Source organism: Arvicola amphibius, chromosome 8, assembly GCF_903992535.2.
Source record: "Arvicola amphibius chromosome 8, mArvAmp1.2, whole genome shotgun sequence".
Lineage (NCBI taxonomy): Eukaryota > Metazoa > Chordata > Mammalia > Rodentia > Cricetidae > Arvicola > Arvicola amphibius.
Window position 1 is genome coordinate 76,070,334 of NC_052054.1, and position 18,412 is coordinate 76,088,745.

Sequence of the window (18,412 nt, forward strand, 5' to 3'; positions counted from 1 at the left end):
CCGAGGGCCTTGGGCAAGATGGGACTATTCCAAGACCCGCCTTCTATTTTTTATTGTCCAATGGCTTTGCCAGAATTAGGAGGTGGAGCTGGGCGGAACCAGATTGTTAGTAAACGTTAAGCCACGTGCGAGAGCCCATTCGGGCGTGTCCCAGGCTGGCGCATGCGTAGTAGTTACAGTAGCTGCGCGGCCGGTACGAGGGCGCGCGCGGCAGGGCGGAAGCTACGGTAGGGCAGCGCGCATGGTTGGCGGCAATGGAGGTAGCAAAGCGTGCAGACGCCCAGGTAAGTACTGACACCAGAACAGAGTCCAGCCCTCGAAGTCCAGTCTGCAGCCTCCGGCATTTTGCTTGTGAACAGAATCTGCTGTCCCGACCGGATGGATCTGCTTCTTTTCTGCAAGGTAAGTACCTAGCCAGGGTTAACTGCGCGCGCCATCCTCACCGAAGTGGGATTTTTTTTTGTTTTTTGTTTTTTGTTTTTCGAGACAGGGTTTCTCTGTGGCTTTGGAGCCTGTCCTGGAACTAGCTCTTGTAGACCAGGCTGGTCTCGAACTCACAAAGATCCGCCTGCCTCTGCCTCCCGAGTGCTGGGATTAAAGGCGTGCGCCACCACCGCCCGGCTCCGAAGTGGGATTTTTAATGAGCGTTTACCGTGTAGTGTGCAACCGAGTGCGCCCATCTCTTTGAAAAAACTATTTCTAGAGGTTGGAGATACACACCTCCGACTCGAAAAGATATGATACTTCCAGTTTGGTAAATAATCTGTCTGGGAAGGAATCAGGGACAAGACCACCCTAGTAAGAGTGAATTTTCCAGAGTAGGTGTAAGTTCACCAAGGCAAATATTCCCTTTGGCTAGATTTCCCCACACACACTTCTGGATTCATACATCACCAGCTCAGGTGTTCATTTGCACACATATCCTTTGAGAGAGACTTGTCACCACCACTGGTTTAAGTGTAATTACCGTGGCAGATGATTTATCCAAGTAAATGCTCTTCAGATTGAACGTGATATTCTCATCCTAGACTGACAAGTATCTCCCCTTCTCCCATCCCATCATTTGAGTAAACGTCCTCTTGCTTGGTATACACATCTTATCAGAGTATATGAATGTAGCGAGAAGAGAGGTCTTATGTCTGACGCCCACACAACCCTATCTCCAGTGCGGGGTCTTGGGAGTGTGAAGAACTATCAAAAGTAGACAGATTGGAGAAAGGGCAGTGAGTTGGTATCAGTATTGATGGTGAGCTGTGTTTGAGGTGTAAGGGCTGACCATTTTAGAGCTAATTAAGTTAGAGGCCATTGCTTCCAGGGCAGTATAGTGTTGGGATCCGAGAAAGGGAGAAAAGACAAATGGAGTGGATACAGCTCTTCAGGAGTTTGCCTGTGAGAGAGTGAGATCGATGGGGCAAGAATTGAAGACTGGTAGGAGGCTAGAAAAGGCGAGAACTGGAAGCTGGAGAAATGGCTTGGTGGTTAACACCTATTGCTCTTGCAGAGGGCCAGAGTTAGTTCCCATCATCTGTGTCAGGTGGCTCTCAACCACTTGTAACTCAGCTCTAGATCTAGGAGATCAGAAGCCCTTTTCTGGCCTCTGAAAGCACCTACACAGAAGCGTGCGCACACCCCATACACAGAGGCACCCCTCCTGTGTTCCCATGGTGCTCTAGAGCAAGTGAGACACCTTGCAGACTTTCAAAAAGTATGTTCCAGACTCTTCTTACCTCAAAGTCTATGGTGAGTTTAGAGAAACTGCAGAATTGCCCCCCCCCCCATCCCTTAGGGAGGACACAGTGGCAAACAATGCAAAACGGTGGGTATATATATATGTTAATGACAAAATGAAACCCATTACTTTGTATGTGTCCATAGAATTCTATGGCTGAGATAAGGGCCATGACCAAAAGCTACTTGGGAGGGAAGAGTTTGTTTGGTTTACATATCCTAATATATAGTCCATTGAGGGAAACCGAGGTAGGAACTGCAGCAGAGACCATTGAGGAACCCTTGCTTCCCGTGGCTTGCTCAGCCTTCTTTCATATACAGCCCACGGCTACCTGCCCAGCAGTGGTACTGCCCACAATGAGCTGGGCCCTCTCGTATCACTTGCTAATCAATAAAATGCCCTGCAAACTTGCCTACAGGCCAGTCTGATGGAGGCAATTCTTCAGTTGAGATCTGAGCTCCTTTCAGATCTGTCTAACTTGGGTTGAGTTGACAAAACTAGACAGCACAGTATCTTAACTTAAAAACAGAATTGATTTTTAAAAAATTGATGGTATAGTCCCCTAATCCCAACACTTGGGAGGTAGAGGCAAAAGGATCAATTCGAGGCAGACTCACTCAGCTACACTGCGAGCTCAAGGCCAGCTTGGACTATATAGAGCCTGATCTCAGAAGATCCAGCCGTGCAAACCTCCAGCGCCCAGGAGCTTGTCGTGCCTTTGTTGGCCAGCTCTCTTGTTTTATTTTGCTTTGGACTTTGCACATGCTAGGTAAATGCTCTACCACAGAGCTACATCGCTACCCCTTGGTTTTTAAATTACTCTTTTATGGATCTCCCTGGTGCCTGAGGAGGTCAGAAGAGGCTGTCGGGTTCCCTGGAACTGTTGTTACAGATGGCTGTGAGTCATCCTCTGCAAAAGCAAGAAGTGTTCTTAATTGCTGAGCCGTCTCTCCAGCCCCAGCCTGTGATTGATTGACTTACACACATACATTTTCAGTTTGGAGGTGAGCTGGAAAGTGTATTAGTTATTGGGTATTATGGTCAGAAACATGTGGAAACCACTGTTTGGGTGAAATGTATTCACTTTGTAGATGACCCACAGAGGTTTTATCAGTCACACAAGGGCCAGGAATAGGCAGTCAGGGTTAGAAGCCAGACTTTTCCTTCTCCAGACCCATTCATGTCCATTCTAGGAAGATGAGCAGAAATTAAGATCCCTATCTATCACAATTATAGACCCCTTTGTTTTTTGTTAGGCCTTTTAAAATATTTTATTAGTATATATTAACTATATGTAATAATGGATTTCTTTTTGGTTGGTTTATAAGATAGCCTCATGTAGCTCAGGGCCTCAAACATAGTTTGGAGCCAAGGATGACCTTGAATTCCTGACCCTCCTGTCTTTGTCTCTCAAATGCTGGGTTGTGTGAGTGAAAGCCACATGTGCATGAGTGCTTATGCAGGCCAGCAGAGGGTGTCAATCCCTTGGAACTGGGTTACCTGGTATGGGTGTTGTGAGCTGAAAATTGAAGTCCTCTATAAGAGCGGTGTGTGTGCTGGCCTGCTGAGCTATCTCTCCAGCCCAACTCCTTCTGAGAACTTACTAGTAGCTGAAGTCTGTAGTGAACTCTATGTTCACTATTTTATGTTCCTATATGTTTCAGGTGCACTGTGTCTTTAAAAACTGGTTTTCATTTCATCTTCTTGTGTGATGCTGAGAGACTCAGGGCTTCCTGCTTCTGTGAGCCATTGCCATGTGCTCTTCAAAGAAATGTCACGAGGGACGATAGTGGTCCCCACTTGAAGATGAGAAAGCAGAGAAGAGAATTGGTGAGGGTGGCATGGTATGGCAGAGGCCTCCGCTGATGTCTCCCCAGGTGACACCTCTGTCCTGGCTGGAGTGTACGGGCCAGCCGAGGTGAAGGTCAGCAAAGAAATCTTCAACAAGGCTACACTCGAAGTGATCCTGAGGCCGAAGATCGGGCTGCCTGGTAACTGGACTCAGCTGAACCTCCAAAGATCTATTAGGACCTCGCCAGACTCCTCCCTGCTGCTTGCTACATCCAGTCTCCACTGCCCTGCTCACCGCCCTCTGCCCAGCTCTTTGTTTTGTTTTAGTTTTTGCTGCTTTGGGAATGGAATCCAGAGCCCCACACCTGCTAGACAGATGCTCTTCAGAGAGCCAGGGAGCCTGGGCTCTCACTGGTGCATTCTGGTCACGCCCTCTTCTGGGTTTAGGCCTCCCAGGTCCTCACTGGTGGGCTCCAGGCAGGCATTCTAGTACTGGGCCACACCACCAGCCTTATACTTTTTAAGATGGGTCTCAAGTTGCCTAGGTTGGTACTGCGCTCTCTGTAGCCTAGACTGCCCTCAAATTTGTGATCCCCCTGCCTGAGCATTTCAAGTCCTGAGATTGCAGACCAGCACCACCAGACTCGCCTTCTCTTGAGCTGCTTCTTTGTCTCTGTTTTCTTCTTCCCTTCTCTGCCTTCTTTTCTCCTTACCATTAACTTGTTTTTCTGCCTTTTACTGAATCTCCCTATGTACAATGGGATGGGCCCACTCTGATGGGGTCAATACGGCCAGTAGCATAGGACATGAGCGTGGCTGCCTGGTAGACCCTTGGGAAGTTGTGGGCCCTGCCTTCTTTCTCCTGGGAGTATGCATGCCATCCTAGGCTGACTGACAGCCCCTTCCTGGAGTCTCCCTCAAGCTGGATTGAGCAGAACAAGATGATGGGGTAAGAGTCTGATAACTTCCTGTCTCCCTCCCCAGGTGTGGCTGAGAAAAGCCGGGAGCGGCTGATCAGGAACACGTGTGAAGCGGTGGTTCTGGGAGGCCTGCACCCCCGCACTTCCATCACGGTGGTGCTGCAGGTGGTGAGCGACACCGGCTCTGTATCCTTTCCCGGACACTCTAGGACATGCTCGGAGCCTCCCTTGGCTTCCCTCCTAGTGACCCTGTAATGTACCCTCAGCCACGCAGAACCCATGCCAGGAAGCCACTCAAAGAACTTAAAACAACACCAGGGCCAACAGGATGGTTCAGTGGGTAAAGGTGCTTGCTGCCGAGCCTGACGGCCGCACGTGATGAAAGGAAAGGACCAGTTTCTGCAGGTTGTCCTCTAACCACGTGAGCACCACAGCACACACCTGCCAACGGGCACACAAACAAATAGATGCGGTTTTTAGAAATGAGCCGGCAGGACTCACATGTGGGACACTCAAGCACTTCTCAGCGCTGTCGTCTAGTTCCCACAGAACTTGTCCTGGGGAGCATTGTAATTCCCCCATAGCTCCCAAGGCCTGGGCTCGGGCTTTCCGGTTCGAGAGCCCAAGGGCTCCAGCATGTTTGTTTCTTATGTTGCCGAGTTTGGGGTAAGGAGACTGGAGCTCAGAGAGGGGCTGTGCCTTGCCCAAGGGAACAGGACAGTGGCAGCCAGAAGGCTACAATGGTGAGGCTCAAGCTTAGGCCTGTCCAAGCCCAGAGCCTGAGCCAGTGACTTCTCTGCACGTTGGCATGAGTTTCTGGCTCTACTGGGGAAGCACCAAACTGGCAGAATGGTCATTGGCTCCATACTGCCCACTAGAGTCCCAGGTAGTGGACCTGGCTTTGCCAGTGTCTTCCCTAAGAGACTGGGAGATTTCCTGTCTCTGTTTTTGTGTGTGTGTGTGTTTTGTGTATTTAGTTTTTGGGTTGTTTGTTTTTTGGTTTTTTGGTTGGTTGGTTGGTTGGTTGGTTGGTTGGTTTTGGGGATGTTTTTTGGGATTTGGTTTTGCTTTTTTTTTTTTTTTTTTTTTTCCAGAGTTTTGCTGTGTGCAGTCCTGGAACTCACTTTGTACACCAGGCTGGCCTCAAACTCAGAGATCCGCCTGCCTCTGCCTCCCAAATTCTGGGATTAAAGATATGGGCCGCCGCCACCCATCTCTAAGATCCTTGGTACATCCTTTAGTGTATGTGTCTGTTCCCTAGCATCATCTCATTTAACACAGGGAGGGAGGTGCTTATGCCCAGTATGGAGCACTTACAGGTACTTGGTGCCAGAACCACTTAGGCATCATACCATGCTGCTGCTCTGTGATCAGCTAGCAGTGTCTGCCACAGAGGCATCAGCAGGTAAAGGGAAGTGTGGATGTGTTCTGCTGGCCAGTCCCTCAGAAGACACTCTTCTTAACCTCCCTGTGATGCTCAGCTCTTGGCCTGCTGCTTGAATGCTGCCTGCATGGCACTGGTGGATGCAGGTGTGCCCATGCGGGCTCTCTTCTGCGGTGTCAGCTGTGCCCTGGACTCTGATGGCAATCTCGTGCTGGACCCCACGACCAAGCAAGAAAAGGTAGGTGTAGAAAGGTAATGTTGGCAAAGAGCTGTAGCCAGGTAGGTGTGCTTGCCTGCAGGCCTTCTGTGTGAGCCAGTTGGCTCGTGCACCCTGGCCCACCTGGCAGCTTCTGTCCCATTCATCAAGGTTCATTCAGCTTGAAGTACTAGACACCAACTCTCACTTGCACTAGCCAGGAAAGAAACTTGCTAGCGTTCACTTCCAAACTATAGAACAGATCTGTGGTTCTTGTGCCCTGTGCTGGTCACGGCGACGACAGTTAGGGAAGCATGTCCTTTTCAGCACTTTCCATGACGGCTGTCGGCAGGGGTAGTGACAGCAGTGCAGGCCGCTCCATCACAGCTGGTTGCAGGTGTACACACGGGAAAATCCAGGGGTTCTGTCTTGGGTGTGGAAGTTCAGAACCCTCCTCGCCGCTGTCGCTTTTACTGCAACTGCTGCTGTCAGAGTGGGGACCTCGGTGCTGCTCTCGGCTTCCTGGGGAAAGGGGAAGGGAGCCATGAGGACTGGATCTCTGGCTTGCCTGTGTAGTGCAGAGCAAGGAAGGGAGAGTGGGCGGTGGAGGGGCAGTCAGGAAATGACCAGCACTGGCTCCCCCTATGGGACAGGAGAACAGTGGTCAGAATAAAGGCAAAGAAGAGAAACAGTTACCCAAGAGTGGAATCTAACATACAACTGCACTTGACCTAGAGGCTAAGGGTTCAGTTCTCCCTGTTTGGGACTGGCTGAGATCTTAAAGAGGAGGGCCCCAGGATACTTACTACCTTCTACTTTTTGCTTCTAGGAGGCCCGGGCCATCCTGACCTTTGCTCTGGACAGCGTGGAGCAGAAGCTGCTGATGTCCACCACCAAGGGACTCTATTCTGATGCCGAGGTACCTGTGTGTCCAGCATTTTTTCTCCTGTTGACATAGCATCTTGTCCCAGCTCACAACAAGCCCTTCTCTGCATCGCTGTTGGGTGGATGGATGCATTTTTGGGACTTAGTTCTTAAAGTGCTTGCCTGGCGTGCCAAAGTTCCTGAGTCACGAGTTTAATCTCAGCACTTGGGAAAGAAAGGCAAGCATAGATGAGTTCAGAGCCAGCCTAGTCTACATGGAGAATTCCAAGCCAGCCAGGGCAACATTGTGAGATCCTGCCTTATCAAGCAAAAAAAAAACAAAACGGGGTTTCTATGTAGCAGTTTTAAAGGAATGCCTGAATGATGAGATCAGAAAACAGGGTTCACCTTGAATGAGGGGGTGTGTCTATCTTTTTTAGAATTTTTTTTAATTAAAGATTTATTATATATACAGTGTTTTGCCTGCATACCAGAAGAAGGCACCAGATCCCATTAGAGATGGTCGTGAGTCAGCATGTAGTTCCTGGGAATTGAACTCAGGACCTTTGGAAAAGCAGGAAATGCTCTTAACCACTGAGCCAACCCCCAGTTTTCTACCTTAAGGTCCCCAGTCGTCAGCACAGAGCAATGCCACCTAGAATTCTGGGTTTCAAGGAACAGGGTTTGGAAACTAGGCTGCACCTGTATTTCTTCTCTGGCCCTGTGGCTCTAAGCCTATACGGCGGTAATGATTTAAATCTCTAATTTCATGGCTCTTAAGGTTATTTGGGTCGGACATGGTGGCTTACTGCTGTGAACTCCAGACTGGCCTGGACTATGTAGTAAACACTTGTTTCAGAAAGGGAGAGGAGGTGCTAAGTAGGTCTAGTGACTCTCACCTTTACTCTCGGCACTCTGCAGGCTAAGGCAGGAGGCTCACTAAGTTTGAGATTATCCTGAGCTATACAGTTCTAGGCCAACCTGGGCTATACAGTGAGTTCCAGGCCAGTCTGAACTATATAAGTGAGACCCTGCCTCAGGCAAACATCAACGAAAAGGATTTGAGGGTTAAAGGATTATGGCTCTAATTTTCGGGGTCTCCAGCTCTCTGAGTTCCTCCAAGGTGTTAGGACTCTGATCTCAGGTGGGTTTCAGAGTCTGGTCCCCAGCGCCCTTATGCTCTTTTCATTAAGATAAAACTTAAGGGCTGGACCGGGCGGTGGTGGCGCACACCTTTAATCCCAGCACTCGGGAGGCAGAGGCAGACGGATCTCTGAGTTTGAGGCCAGCCTGGTCTACAAGAGCTAGTTCCAGGACAGGCTCCAAAGCCACAGAGAAACCCTGTCTCAAAAAACCAAAAAAACAAAAACAAAAAAATACTTAAGGGCTGGGAAGATGGTTCTGAAATTAAAGACTTGCTGCTAGGCCTGACTACCTGCCTGACTTTAGACCCCAGGACCAACATGGTAAAAGGAGAGAACCAACTCCCCAAATTATCCTCTAATTTCCACAGGGCATGTCTGTGTGCAAGTGCACAGGTGCATACATACACATGCACGCATGTTGTAAATTACATACTAAAAGAGGGAAGTAGCTGGGCAGTGGTGGTGCACGCCTTTTATCCCAGAAGGCAGAGGCAGGTGGATCTCTGTGAGTTCGAGGCTAACCTAGTCAACAGAGTGAGTTCCTGGACAGCTAAGGCTACATGAAGAAATTCTGTCTCAAAAAAAAAAAAAAAAAAAAAGGGAAGCAAGCTTAGAGGAGAGGGGCTGAGGATGTGACTTTACTGGTAGAGGTTTGTCTAACGTGCATGAGACCTGGGTTCCACTCCCAGCACCTTATACTGTACTCTAGAGACTGAGGCAGGAGGATTTTTCAGGGCCATTATGTATATGTCTCATTATGGGTACGCACCAACGCCATTACTGGGTGGGAGTTAGGCGGTGAGAAAGGAAATGGCCATTGTGGTGAGGAGTAATGGAGGGAGGGCACTAAGTTTGGAGGCTCATTTAGGGAGTAACCCTGGGTGCTAACTGGCTTCTTCCTTCCCAGCTCCAGCAGTGCCTGGCTGCTGCCCAGGCTGCCTCACAGCACATCTTCCGCTTCTACCGGGAATCGCTGCAGAGGCGCTACTCGAAAAGCTGAGACAAGCCAGGGCAGGGTGCACCTCCTGTCACCATGCCCACCACCTCCAGCCATCACATGCCAGCTCCTCACTTTACCCCATACTGTGCCCATGTGACTTCCAGTCCTATAACAGCATGGGCTCTTGTGCCAGGCTGGGGAGGGGGGCACAAGGACATTTCCAGGCCTGGGCCCAAGCCAGAACACCATTAAAAGGAGCTCACCTGTGTTGAATGAGTCATAGCCACTGGTTCTGATGTCTGGTGAGCATTCATTCATCAGTCCTGCTGGGTGCTGAGAAGCTGGCACTGAACGAGAGACCCAGGCCGCATGTTCAGGGTAAGGCATGGTGGTACGTGCCAGTAGTCCTACCTGGCATAGTGAGGCCAGCCTGGGCTACCTAAGAAGGTGATCTGGAGAGGACTCAGTAGTTAGGAGTACCTGTTGCTCTTCCAGTTTCCAGCACTCACAACAGACAACTCACAACTACCTGTGACTCCAGCTCTTGAGGCTCAGACATCCTTTTCTGGCCTCTGTGGGCACTTGGACACACATTATAAAGGAGGGATCAGTTTTGAGGGGAAGTAAATCCCATATCAGGATACAGGCAGGGGTGGTATAACTGAAGATATCCGTGAAGGAGGAAAGTGTGGCAGTGAGCTCTGGAGTAACATGGGAGAGCGCTCCAGGGATACAGGCAGGGAGGAACACATCCACATGGGGCCTTGAGGGCCACCAGCATTACACTGGAGGTCCATATTCAGCACCCCATGAAATGGGGGTGATAGAGTCCTCATTTGAAGATGGCATAAACAGAAGAGCCCAAAGGTCATCAACTAACCTGCAGAAGACCAAAGGACCATGAGATTCCTGTCCCAGAGACCAGGCTGTTCAGGGTAACTCCAGCATTCTGGGAGCACCAAGTCATTGGGGCTCAGCCAGCTGGTGTTCCCATACTCTTGGTATTGAGAGGACTGGAACCAAGCATTTAAGAACTTCTGTAAAGATTAACTCCCACAACCTGTCAACATGGAGCGAAATCAGCAGGCCCCAGGCGCTTGTTTCCATGTGCTGGGCCCGTTCTGCCTTGTACTTCACATGCTAGACCTACCTAGCTCCTCCCACTCCACTCCCCACCACCACCCGCTGGACCGGTGTCTTCACTCCTGAGAATTGGGAAAAGAATGCACAGGTATCTTTAGCTTGGTGAGTGAAAAGGGTTTTTGTTTCTTGGTTTTTTTTTTTTTTTTCCATCGTGGTGTGGCTTTTAACAGCCAAACCCTTGCCTCTTCATTACTTGATGTTCTCAGGCCTCATTTTGCAGTTACTCCCTGTGTCCTGCCAAGTGCTGAGCAAGCTGCTCACCTACTCGGTACCACCAGCTCTGTTTCCTCAGGGACCCACCCCTTACATAGCCAGGCAGCGCTGGTGCACACCTTTGGTCCCAGCAATCTGGAGGCAGAGGCAAGTGGCTCTGAGTTGGAGGCCCATTCTGCAGGGACTTGGTTGAAATGGGTTTGGAAGGCCATTTGGTAAGGAAAGTATTTGGTCTCTAGATGATTTGACCTGTCAGTCAGGGTTCTTTTCCCCCTAAGAGTTTTGTCTGCAGAGGGAGCTATGTTCACATCATTGAAGCCCAGGTACAATTTTTTTCTTGTTTTGGTAACTCAAAAACTCTCTTGTTTTTGTTTTTTAGAGACTGCGTTTCTCTCTGTAATAGCCCTGACTGTCCTGGAACTCACTCTGTAGACCAGGCTGGCCTCAAACTCACAGAGATCCACCCGCCTCTGCCTTTCAAGTGCTGGGATCAAAGACATCTACCAGGCTTATTTGGTTTTTTGAGACAGTCTCACTACGTAGCTCTTGACTGTCCTAGAATTCATTTGTAGACCAGGTTGGCGTTGAACTCACAGAGATCCTCCTGCCTCTGCCTCCTCTAGTGCTGGAAGTAGAGGCATGCACCACCACCCCTAGCTGATTCTGCGGTTTGAACTAAGGGAGTTGTGAATTCTGAACAAGCATTGACTGATGAGCCATGCCTCTGGTCTTCACCACCACAACCACCCCGCAGCTGGGTTTCACTGTGCAGCCCTGGCTGGCCTGGAAACTTAATTTGTAGACCTACCTGCCTCTCCCGAGTGCTGGGAGTGCCAGCTGCTTTGTGTGTTGTGTCAGTCTCACTAAGCTGCCACGGCTGGCACCTCCTGGGACCTCATATGTACTAGGCAAGAGTTTTGCTGCTAAACTCATCTCTAGGCCAGCTTGAACTTGTGATCCTCCTGCCTCAGCCTCCTGAGTTACCAGTATACTAAGCATGACTCCAAGGTCTGGCTCTACCACCACACTTTTCCTGTTGATTTTGGACAACTGGATAATTTCTCCATCTGCTGTGGGAAGAGCTCAGAGGGAAGCAGCAGACCACCACACACACCTGGGATTCTTTGGACCTTGCTCGGCCCGAGGGAAGGGTTAAGTGAGGCCTTGAAGCCTGGCTCTAATTCTGCTCACTACTGTGGAGAAGGAAATACTGCAGTATCACACCCCAAGGTCTGAGGTCTGATGTCAGCCACAGCCTGAGGCTGACCTTGCTGGTCGGTCCTTCCTACTCTTGGGCACTCACATCAGTCCACCCTGGACACACCCAAACACATACAGACAAACTTGGGTTTGGCTTCAGGGACTCTTTAATCTCTCACATTGCTTCCTTCTGGGTGGGGGTGGCCAGGAAAGTAGCAGACTCTCATTTCTGGATGCTGTGGGCCTCGCTGTCACCACCATTTGCACCAGGATCATCCGTTCCTCTCATGGATTCACTGGGGGCCTCTGGCCTCTGCATTCACAGTGGGGGCCGAAGGGTAGCTAGGGCGGGTCTCGGGAGGCAAGGTAGGAAGCAAAGGTCACCAGAGCAGCCGCATATGTGCACAGGCCCAGCCCCACAGCAAGGACCCCCAGCAGGAAGGCATGGCGGGAAGTGGCTTCTGCCCCTTGGATGTCCCCCTTAGCCCAAGCCTTGTTGGTCTGTAGAGGCAGTGGTAACCAAAGTGTCCCCTGACACTCCACCCTGCGTCCTGTGGCTCTCCACAATCCCAGTCTAATTCATTCATCTAGTCCAAAACTGTTTTTGGGGCACCAACTGGGCAACCAATAAAAGAACGTTTCCCTGTGCGGTGGTGACCACTCCTTTAATCCTTGCAATTGGGAGACAGAGGCAAGTGGATCTCTGCGTTTGAGAACAGGGTTACACAAAGAAACCCTGTCTTGGAAAAAAAAAACAAAAACCCAAAAACAAGTGTTGCCACATACCACTAATTCATGCCTGTGTTTTCACTCAGTTAATCTGTACAACAGCCCTGAGATAGGGGTTATTTCCATTTACTTACTAGTGAGGGAAACCTGCGGCAGTTACTGGCTTCCCAGGTCTTACAGGGGATGGTTGTCCAAAGCCGCCATCACTCTAGGTTCCTGGCATTATCTTGGCTCCCCCCACCCCAAGCTTCCTTCCTCCCTTTGTTTTGTTGTGACAGAGACTTAGGTAGCCCAGGCTTGCCTGGGGCTTCCTTTGTAGCCAAAGATAACTTTGAATTTAGATCTTCCTGCCTCCATCTCTGATTTGTTGGCCGTCTAACCAGGGCTTCATGCATGCTAGGCAAGCAGTCTGCCAACTGAGCCATAGCCTTTGCTCTTCATTCTTTTGAGACAAGATATCAATCAGTTTGTAGCTAGATTGGCCTTGAACCTCCTCTGTCTCCCAAGATTACCTGAGATTACTGTCACCACCATATCAGGTTACATCTTTGTGTTTCTTTGTGGAGGCTTCTCTCCAGCTGCCTCCCCCACAGCCCCCACCACCACCACCACCAAACAGCGTGGCTCCTCGTTATTTTTCCTTTTTTTTCTTTAACCCAGCACCCTCCCAGTCCCAAACATAGACTAACCTTGTGGGCCAGACAGAAGGCAGCAATGCCAACAGGCCAAAAACAACACAGGACAGAGAAGACCGCCAGGCCAAGGTGGTCATGGGGCAGAAGAGGTGAGAGGCGGCCACCTCCATCATAATCTGAGTCACTGTCACTGGATGATGTGTCCTATGGACAGGAGAGAGTCTGGGTGGGGATATCCCCATCACCCCTGAGGACCAGAGCTTCTCTGGGGCCTTCCCGGAGACAAAAACATTCAACAAGGTGGGCTTTAAACGTCTCTGTCTACTGGATCCCTTGGTGGGGGGGAGCTATTGATACTGCAGGTGTCTAGAGAGATCCACCCTCTGGGTGCTAAGGTCATTCTCAAGGGTCCAACTATGGGAAGATTGCTTGTAATCCCTAAATGGGAAGTTGTGAAGTGGGGGCAGACTTCTTGGGTAGAAGAACCTGCTTGAGAGATGGGGGATGAATGCTCTCGTGTCCTGAGTTACTCAGACAAACCTGCCAGCCAAAAATGATCCTAAAGCTGGGTGTGCCCGTAATCCCAGCATTTGGGAGGTAGAGGCAGGCAGCTCAGGAGGCCTGCCTGCATTACATGAGACCTGTGGGGGGAGGGAGGACACCAAAATCTTTCAGTGTTGTCTCCAGGTAGCTCAGCAGGAGCAAAACATCCTCTCTGGAAGATGGTACCTTCATTCTAGGCCTCCAGATAATTGATCCTAAAAATACTTTTTTCAAACAAAATGACCAGCACACAGTCAAATATATCAGACACACAAATGGTGAACAGGAACTTAGACGTACAATGTAGTTCTTCAAGTCTTCACTGCTAGGGCCAGTCAGAGATGGAAAAACTGTGGCAGGATGTTTTTCACCCCACCTGCTTGTGCTGTCTTCCTGTGTCGCCCCAGGCTGTTCTGTAAAGCCATGGGCTTCAGCCTCCTGAGTGCCCAGATTATATAGGCAGGCACTTAACCTGGCTCCAAGTGCCTTTTTTTTTCCTTAAGACAAGGTCTCTATTATGTAGCTCTGGCTATCCTGGAATTCACTCTGTAGACCAGGCTGGCCTTGAACTCAGAAATCTGACTGCTTTGAGTGCTGGAATTGAAGATGTATACCAAAAGCTCTTCAGAGGTGACTGATGTTCCTCCCCCACCCCCAGCAGCTGTGCGGTAGGTTCTTCCTCCCTCTTCCTTAACAGAACGTCACATAGTAACTCTGCAAGATTTCCTAGGACAAAGTAAATCAGATCTGAGTCCAGAGGGTTGAAGTTCCAAACCTGGCCTGGATTATAGAGAGAATTCAAAATCAGCTTGGGCAATTTAACCAGCGCCTTCCTCAAGTAAAATGGGAAAGCCAGGGGTGATGGCTCCTGCCTCTAATTCCAGCACGTGGGAAGTGGAGGCAGAAGGAGCAGAAGTTCAAGGTCATCTTTGGATACCTGGTCAATTTGAGGCTAGTCTGGGCTATGCAGTGAGACCATCTCACAAGAGAGAGAAACCAGATGGATGGTGCAGGCCTGCATTTCCAGTTAGGAAGCTGAGGTCAAAAGGCGAACGTGAGCTGAGGTGTTCAAGGCCAGCATGAAGAACAAACCTTGTCTCAAAGAAAATTAAATTGTAAAATAAAAATGCAAGACATGTTTCACAATATGAGCAAGGAATATGACGGCATTCTTGGAGGTTGAGGTGGAAGGATGAATTTAAGGCCAGACCCTGTCTTAGAAAAGGGGGGTGGGGACTAGAGAGATGGCACAGTGGTTACTGCTCTTGTATATGACCTGAGTCAGGTTCTCAGTTTCCTTGTGGGGAGGATTCCAATGCCCTGTACCTCCAACTCCAGGGGACCTGAATAGCTGAATACCGAGAAAATACAAGCACACACACAATAGTAGGGGCTGGAGAGAGAGCTCGGTTAAGAGCACTGATGAAGGATCCAGGTTCAATTCCCAGCACTCACATGATGGCTCCCTACCATCTGTAATTCCAGTTCCAGCGGATCCAGCTCCCTCTTCTGGCCTCCACAGGCACTGCATGAATATAATGCACAGGTATATACACATAAAAATAAAAGCTTAAAAACAAAAGTCTGACATTTAAAGCATGGGGAAGGTCAGCAGTGGGATGGGTCAGCAGGTAAAGGCAAAGTACTGACCATCAACCCTAATGATCTGACTCCAGGTCGATGGGAGAAGAAAACCAAAAAAAGTTGTCCTCTACCACTACATGTGTGCCCTGGCCTCATTCCATACATACGCGTGCACACAAATAACTTAAAAAAATTAAAGACATTAGCATTGAAAACTGGGTTAGAGAAGACAAGCATTTGTGGGTTCTGGAATGAGAGAACTCAGTCAGAAGAAAGACAGCAAACAAAGATCAAGGGATGAGGTGAGGGGTCTGGAGAAAAACAAAACTCTGCACTCTAGAGGTAGAGCCAGGTGGAGGTCTCTGAGTTCAAGGCCAGCCTAGTCTACATGGAGAGCTCTGGGCCAGCCCTGGCTTCACAAAGAAACCCTGTCTCAACACAAAATAAGCAAAAAATCCAAGACTCCCAGTCAGTCTTGCACAGTTAAGTGAGACTCCAGACCTAGACAGATAACACCAGCAAGCTGCCAGACGCCCCTACCTCAAGTTCAGGGGTCTCCGGCTCCTCCAGGCCAGCGCTCACGGAAGAAAGAGGTGGGAGAAGGAACTGCCGGTCTCTCAGGGACTCCACAAAGACTGTTTCTGGGAAAGGGGGTCCCAGCTCTACTTTGTCAGACTTGGGGGACAGGAGGTCCCAGGCTGTGCTTGGCAGCAAGGGTTGCTGGAGTTCCTGTATGCTGGGGTTGTCCATGGCTGGGGGAGGGGTGCTGTCGTAGGGGAGTTCCTGGAGACAGAGGAAAACAAATTCAAATTTCAAACATCTTGCCTTCATCCATCACCCCCTGACTGTTGGCTTCAGAGTGAGCTCAAAGTCCCTCAGAGTCGTTTTACAGATAGAAAAACAGACTGGAGAACAAAACAGGTTTGTTTAACTCACAGATAATTCACGGTCCCAGGCAATCAATTCTGGGATTCTCTCAGTTACATACCTGTTGCACACTCACTGTAAACCATGTCTTACACACTTGTTTGTTCCATGAGCCCTTTCCACACACATACACACACACTCCATCCCCAGGCTCACATACCCTTACCACCCATTCAGGTCCACACCCTTCCTCCTATAATATGCTCATCCATCTCCTACCCCCAATGACCTAGGAACTCCACCCTAGTGCACACACACATAGTCCTCACACTCAATTCCCAGGGCCCGCCCACACCCACACCATGTCATCTGTCCAAAGGTCTCCTTGAGCACTTGCTGGGAATGACAGCGGCTCCCCTCGGGAACGTGTCTGAGGCCGGCAATATTCTTATGTACCCCTGAGCCTCCTTGCACAATCAGTCCTCACCCTTGAAGCATTTGAAAACGCAAACACCTCCAACATAGAGATCCCCCACCCCCACCCCCACCCCCACGGCCACGCTTCTCAGCTCTCATCGCTTCCATTGCACACCTATCCAACTCAACCTGTACCTTACCTTGCCCCTTTTCCACGGCGCCACACTTCTCCCCATTGACCTGTCACCTTAGCCCACCCGGTTCATTAACGCCGCCACCCTCAAGCTCAGCATATGTACTGTTCACACTCAAACAGAAAGATCTTTCTCGTTCTACTATCCCCTGCCCCAGATCGTTCCAAACCTCCTAGCCCAGATCCTCGCCAAAGATTCACCCCCATCCGTTTCTGCCCGCCCCCCCCCCCCCGCAACGCCAGGACCCCGGGGGAGGAGCAATGTCTTCATCTCCTCTCCTCACCGCCCACGGCCTTGGGTTTCATAGGACGCCCACCTTGCCCTGCCGCCCAGAGATAGGCAAACCTGAACCCTGCGATCGGGCTCAGGGGTACCTGGCGCGGGGTCTGACAGCTGCGCTGCTGTCGGGTCTCTGCGCCCCAGCCCCGCAGCGCACAGGGGAGGGAAGAGGCGTAGCTACAGCTCCAGACTCCGCCCCTCCTCTGCTTCTCGGGAGGGGGCCTTGAAGGCCGACTCCGACTCTGATGGGGGGGGGGGGGGGAGGATCCCAGAGGCAGCAGCTTCTTCTCCCTGAGCCCAGGCTCAAACCTGTTGGCTGGAAGATGGTGCAACCCCTTCCCCCCCATTATCTAGGTCTTTCCTGGCTGGATCCCACCTCTCCAGAAAAGGTGGTCCAGTAACAGCCAAAAATAATAACGGTAACATTAGCTACAGCTTTGTGACTTGTTCTAGGTGCTTTAAACATTCACAACCACGGAACAGTTCTAAGAAGCACTGTGCATGGTCGTCTTTTCACGACAGCGAAGGGCACAGAGAGCTGAAGTAATTGGTTCAAGAGTACACAGAAGAGCACACAGTTCACGAGGCCCTGTGCTGGGCTCTTTCCCTCAGCAGCTCCGTTTTCAGCCCTGCTGGGCAGGTGCGGAAACTGAAGCTAAGACACCGGCTCCTGTACCGAGGTAAGCCCATGGAACCTGCACCAGCAGACTGTAAGCCATGACCCCAGCGGAAGGAAAGAAGCCAAAGAAGGAAGGTTGAGTGACGCTTCCGGAGGACAGAGGCCGAGGAGTGGTCCAGGTCCTATAGTAATGCAGGCGTTCTCCGTGATTCAGGGTCTGACACACAAATGCAGGTGTTTCAAGGCGCTTGATGTGTGAATTTTGCACCAGAGCTTCACCTCTCTGAATCTTTATTTCTTCATCTGAAAACTCAGAACATATGCCCAGCCTTCTAGACATGATGATGACATACATATGTTTATTTTTTTAAAAAAATCTTTAAAGATTTTATTTATTATGTATACAGTGGTCTACCTCTATGAATGATGAATGCCTACAGGCCAGAAGAGGGCACCAGATCGCATTACAGATGGTTGTGAGCCACCACGTGAATGCTTGGAATTGAACTCAGGACCTCTGGAAGAGCAGTCAATGCTCTTAACCTCTGAGCCATCTCTCCAGACCCCATATCTTTCATTTTTTGATGTTTTTTCATTACGTTTATTTACTTATTTATTTAGTGTGGTGCTTCTACAGCAATCATGTGTAGAAGTCAGAGGACAACTTGTAGGAGTTAGTTCTTTTCTTCCACCAGGCGGGTTTCTGGACTCGAACCCAGATCATCAGACTTAGCAGCAAGCTCTCTTTCTCATTTAGTCATTCCAACAGTTCAACATATGGATTCAACTTAGATACCCAAAGCCTGGCAAAGTAAGCACAGTGAACAGCTGAACATGTGGAATGTGCTTATCGATGTTATTATTCATAATTCGTGTCCTTTTAGCTGACAAAAAAACCCTCCTGGCCCTCCAAGCCACCTAGTCCTTCAGGGAGCCCACCCAGCTTGCACTGCCTCCTTTTCCGGCAGCCCTCCATCTGCCAGACAGGAGGATTCCCTGGTTTGATGTAGGGCCGTGGTG

General features: G+C 50.0%; 2 protein-coding genes across 4 annotated transcripts; one reads left to right on the plus strand and one right to left on the minus strand.

Moving 5' to 3' along the window:
- The first annotated feature begins 153 nt into the window (after positions 1-153).
- Positions 154-9,251, plus strand: Exosc5 (exosome component 5). Its single transcript, XM_038338399.2, has 6 exons — positions 154-402; positions 3,607-3,720; positions 4,505-4,626; positions 5,922-6,062; positions 6,850-6,939; positions 8,937-9,251. The coding sequence occupies exons 1-6, from the start codon at positions 255-257 to the stop codon at positions 9,027-9,029; spliced, it is 708 nt and encodes a 235-aa protein (XP_038194327.1). The 5' UTR covers positions 154-254; the 3' UTR covers positions 9,030-9,251.
- Positions 9,237-16,932, minus strand: Tmem91 (transmembrane protein 91). 3 transcript variants are annotated; one of them, XM_038338402.1, is made up of 5 exons: positions 16,501-16,627; positions 15,557-15,799; positions 12,944-13,093; positions 11,705-12,026; positions 9,237-9,316 (listed from the first exon to the last, which is right to left on the minus strand). In XM_038338402.1, exons 1-4 carry the CDS (start codon positions 16,534-16,536, stop codon positions 11,868-11,870), a joined length of 588 nt encoding a protein of 195 aa, XP_038194330.1. In that variant the 5' UTR covers positions 16,537-16,627; the 3' UTR covers positions 9,237-9,316; positions 11,705-11,867. The 3 variants fall into 3 exon arrangements, with proteins under 3 accessions (XP_038194330.1, XP_038194329.1, XP_038194328.1); XM_038338401.1 differs by lacking the exons at positions 9,237-9,316; positions 16,501-16,627 and adding an exon at positions 16,811-16,932 and having other exon boundaries at positions 11,689-11,878; XM_038338400.1 differs by lacking the exon at positions 9,237-9,316 and having other exon boundaries at positions 11,689-11,878.
- Positions 16,933-18,412: the final 1,480 nt, after the last annotated feature.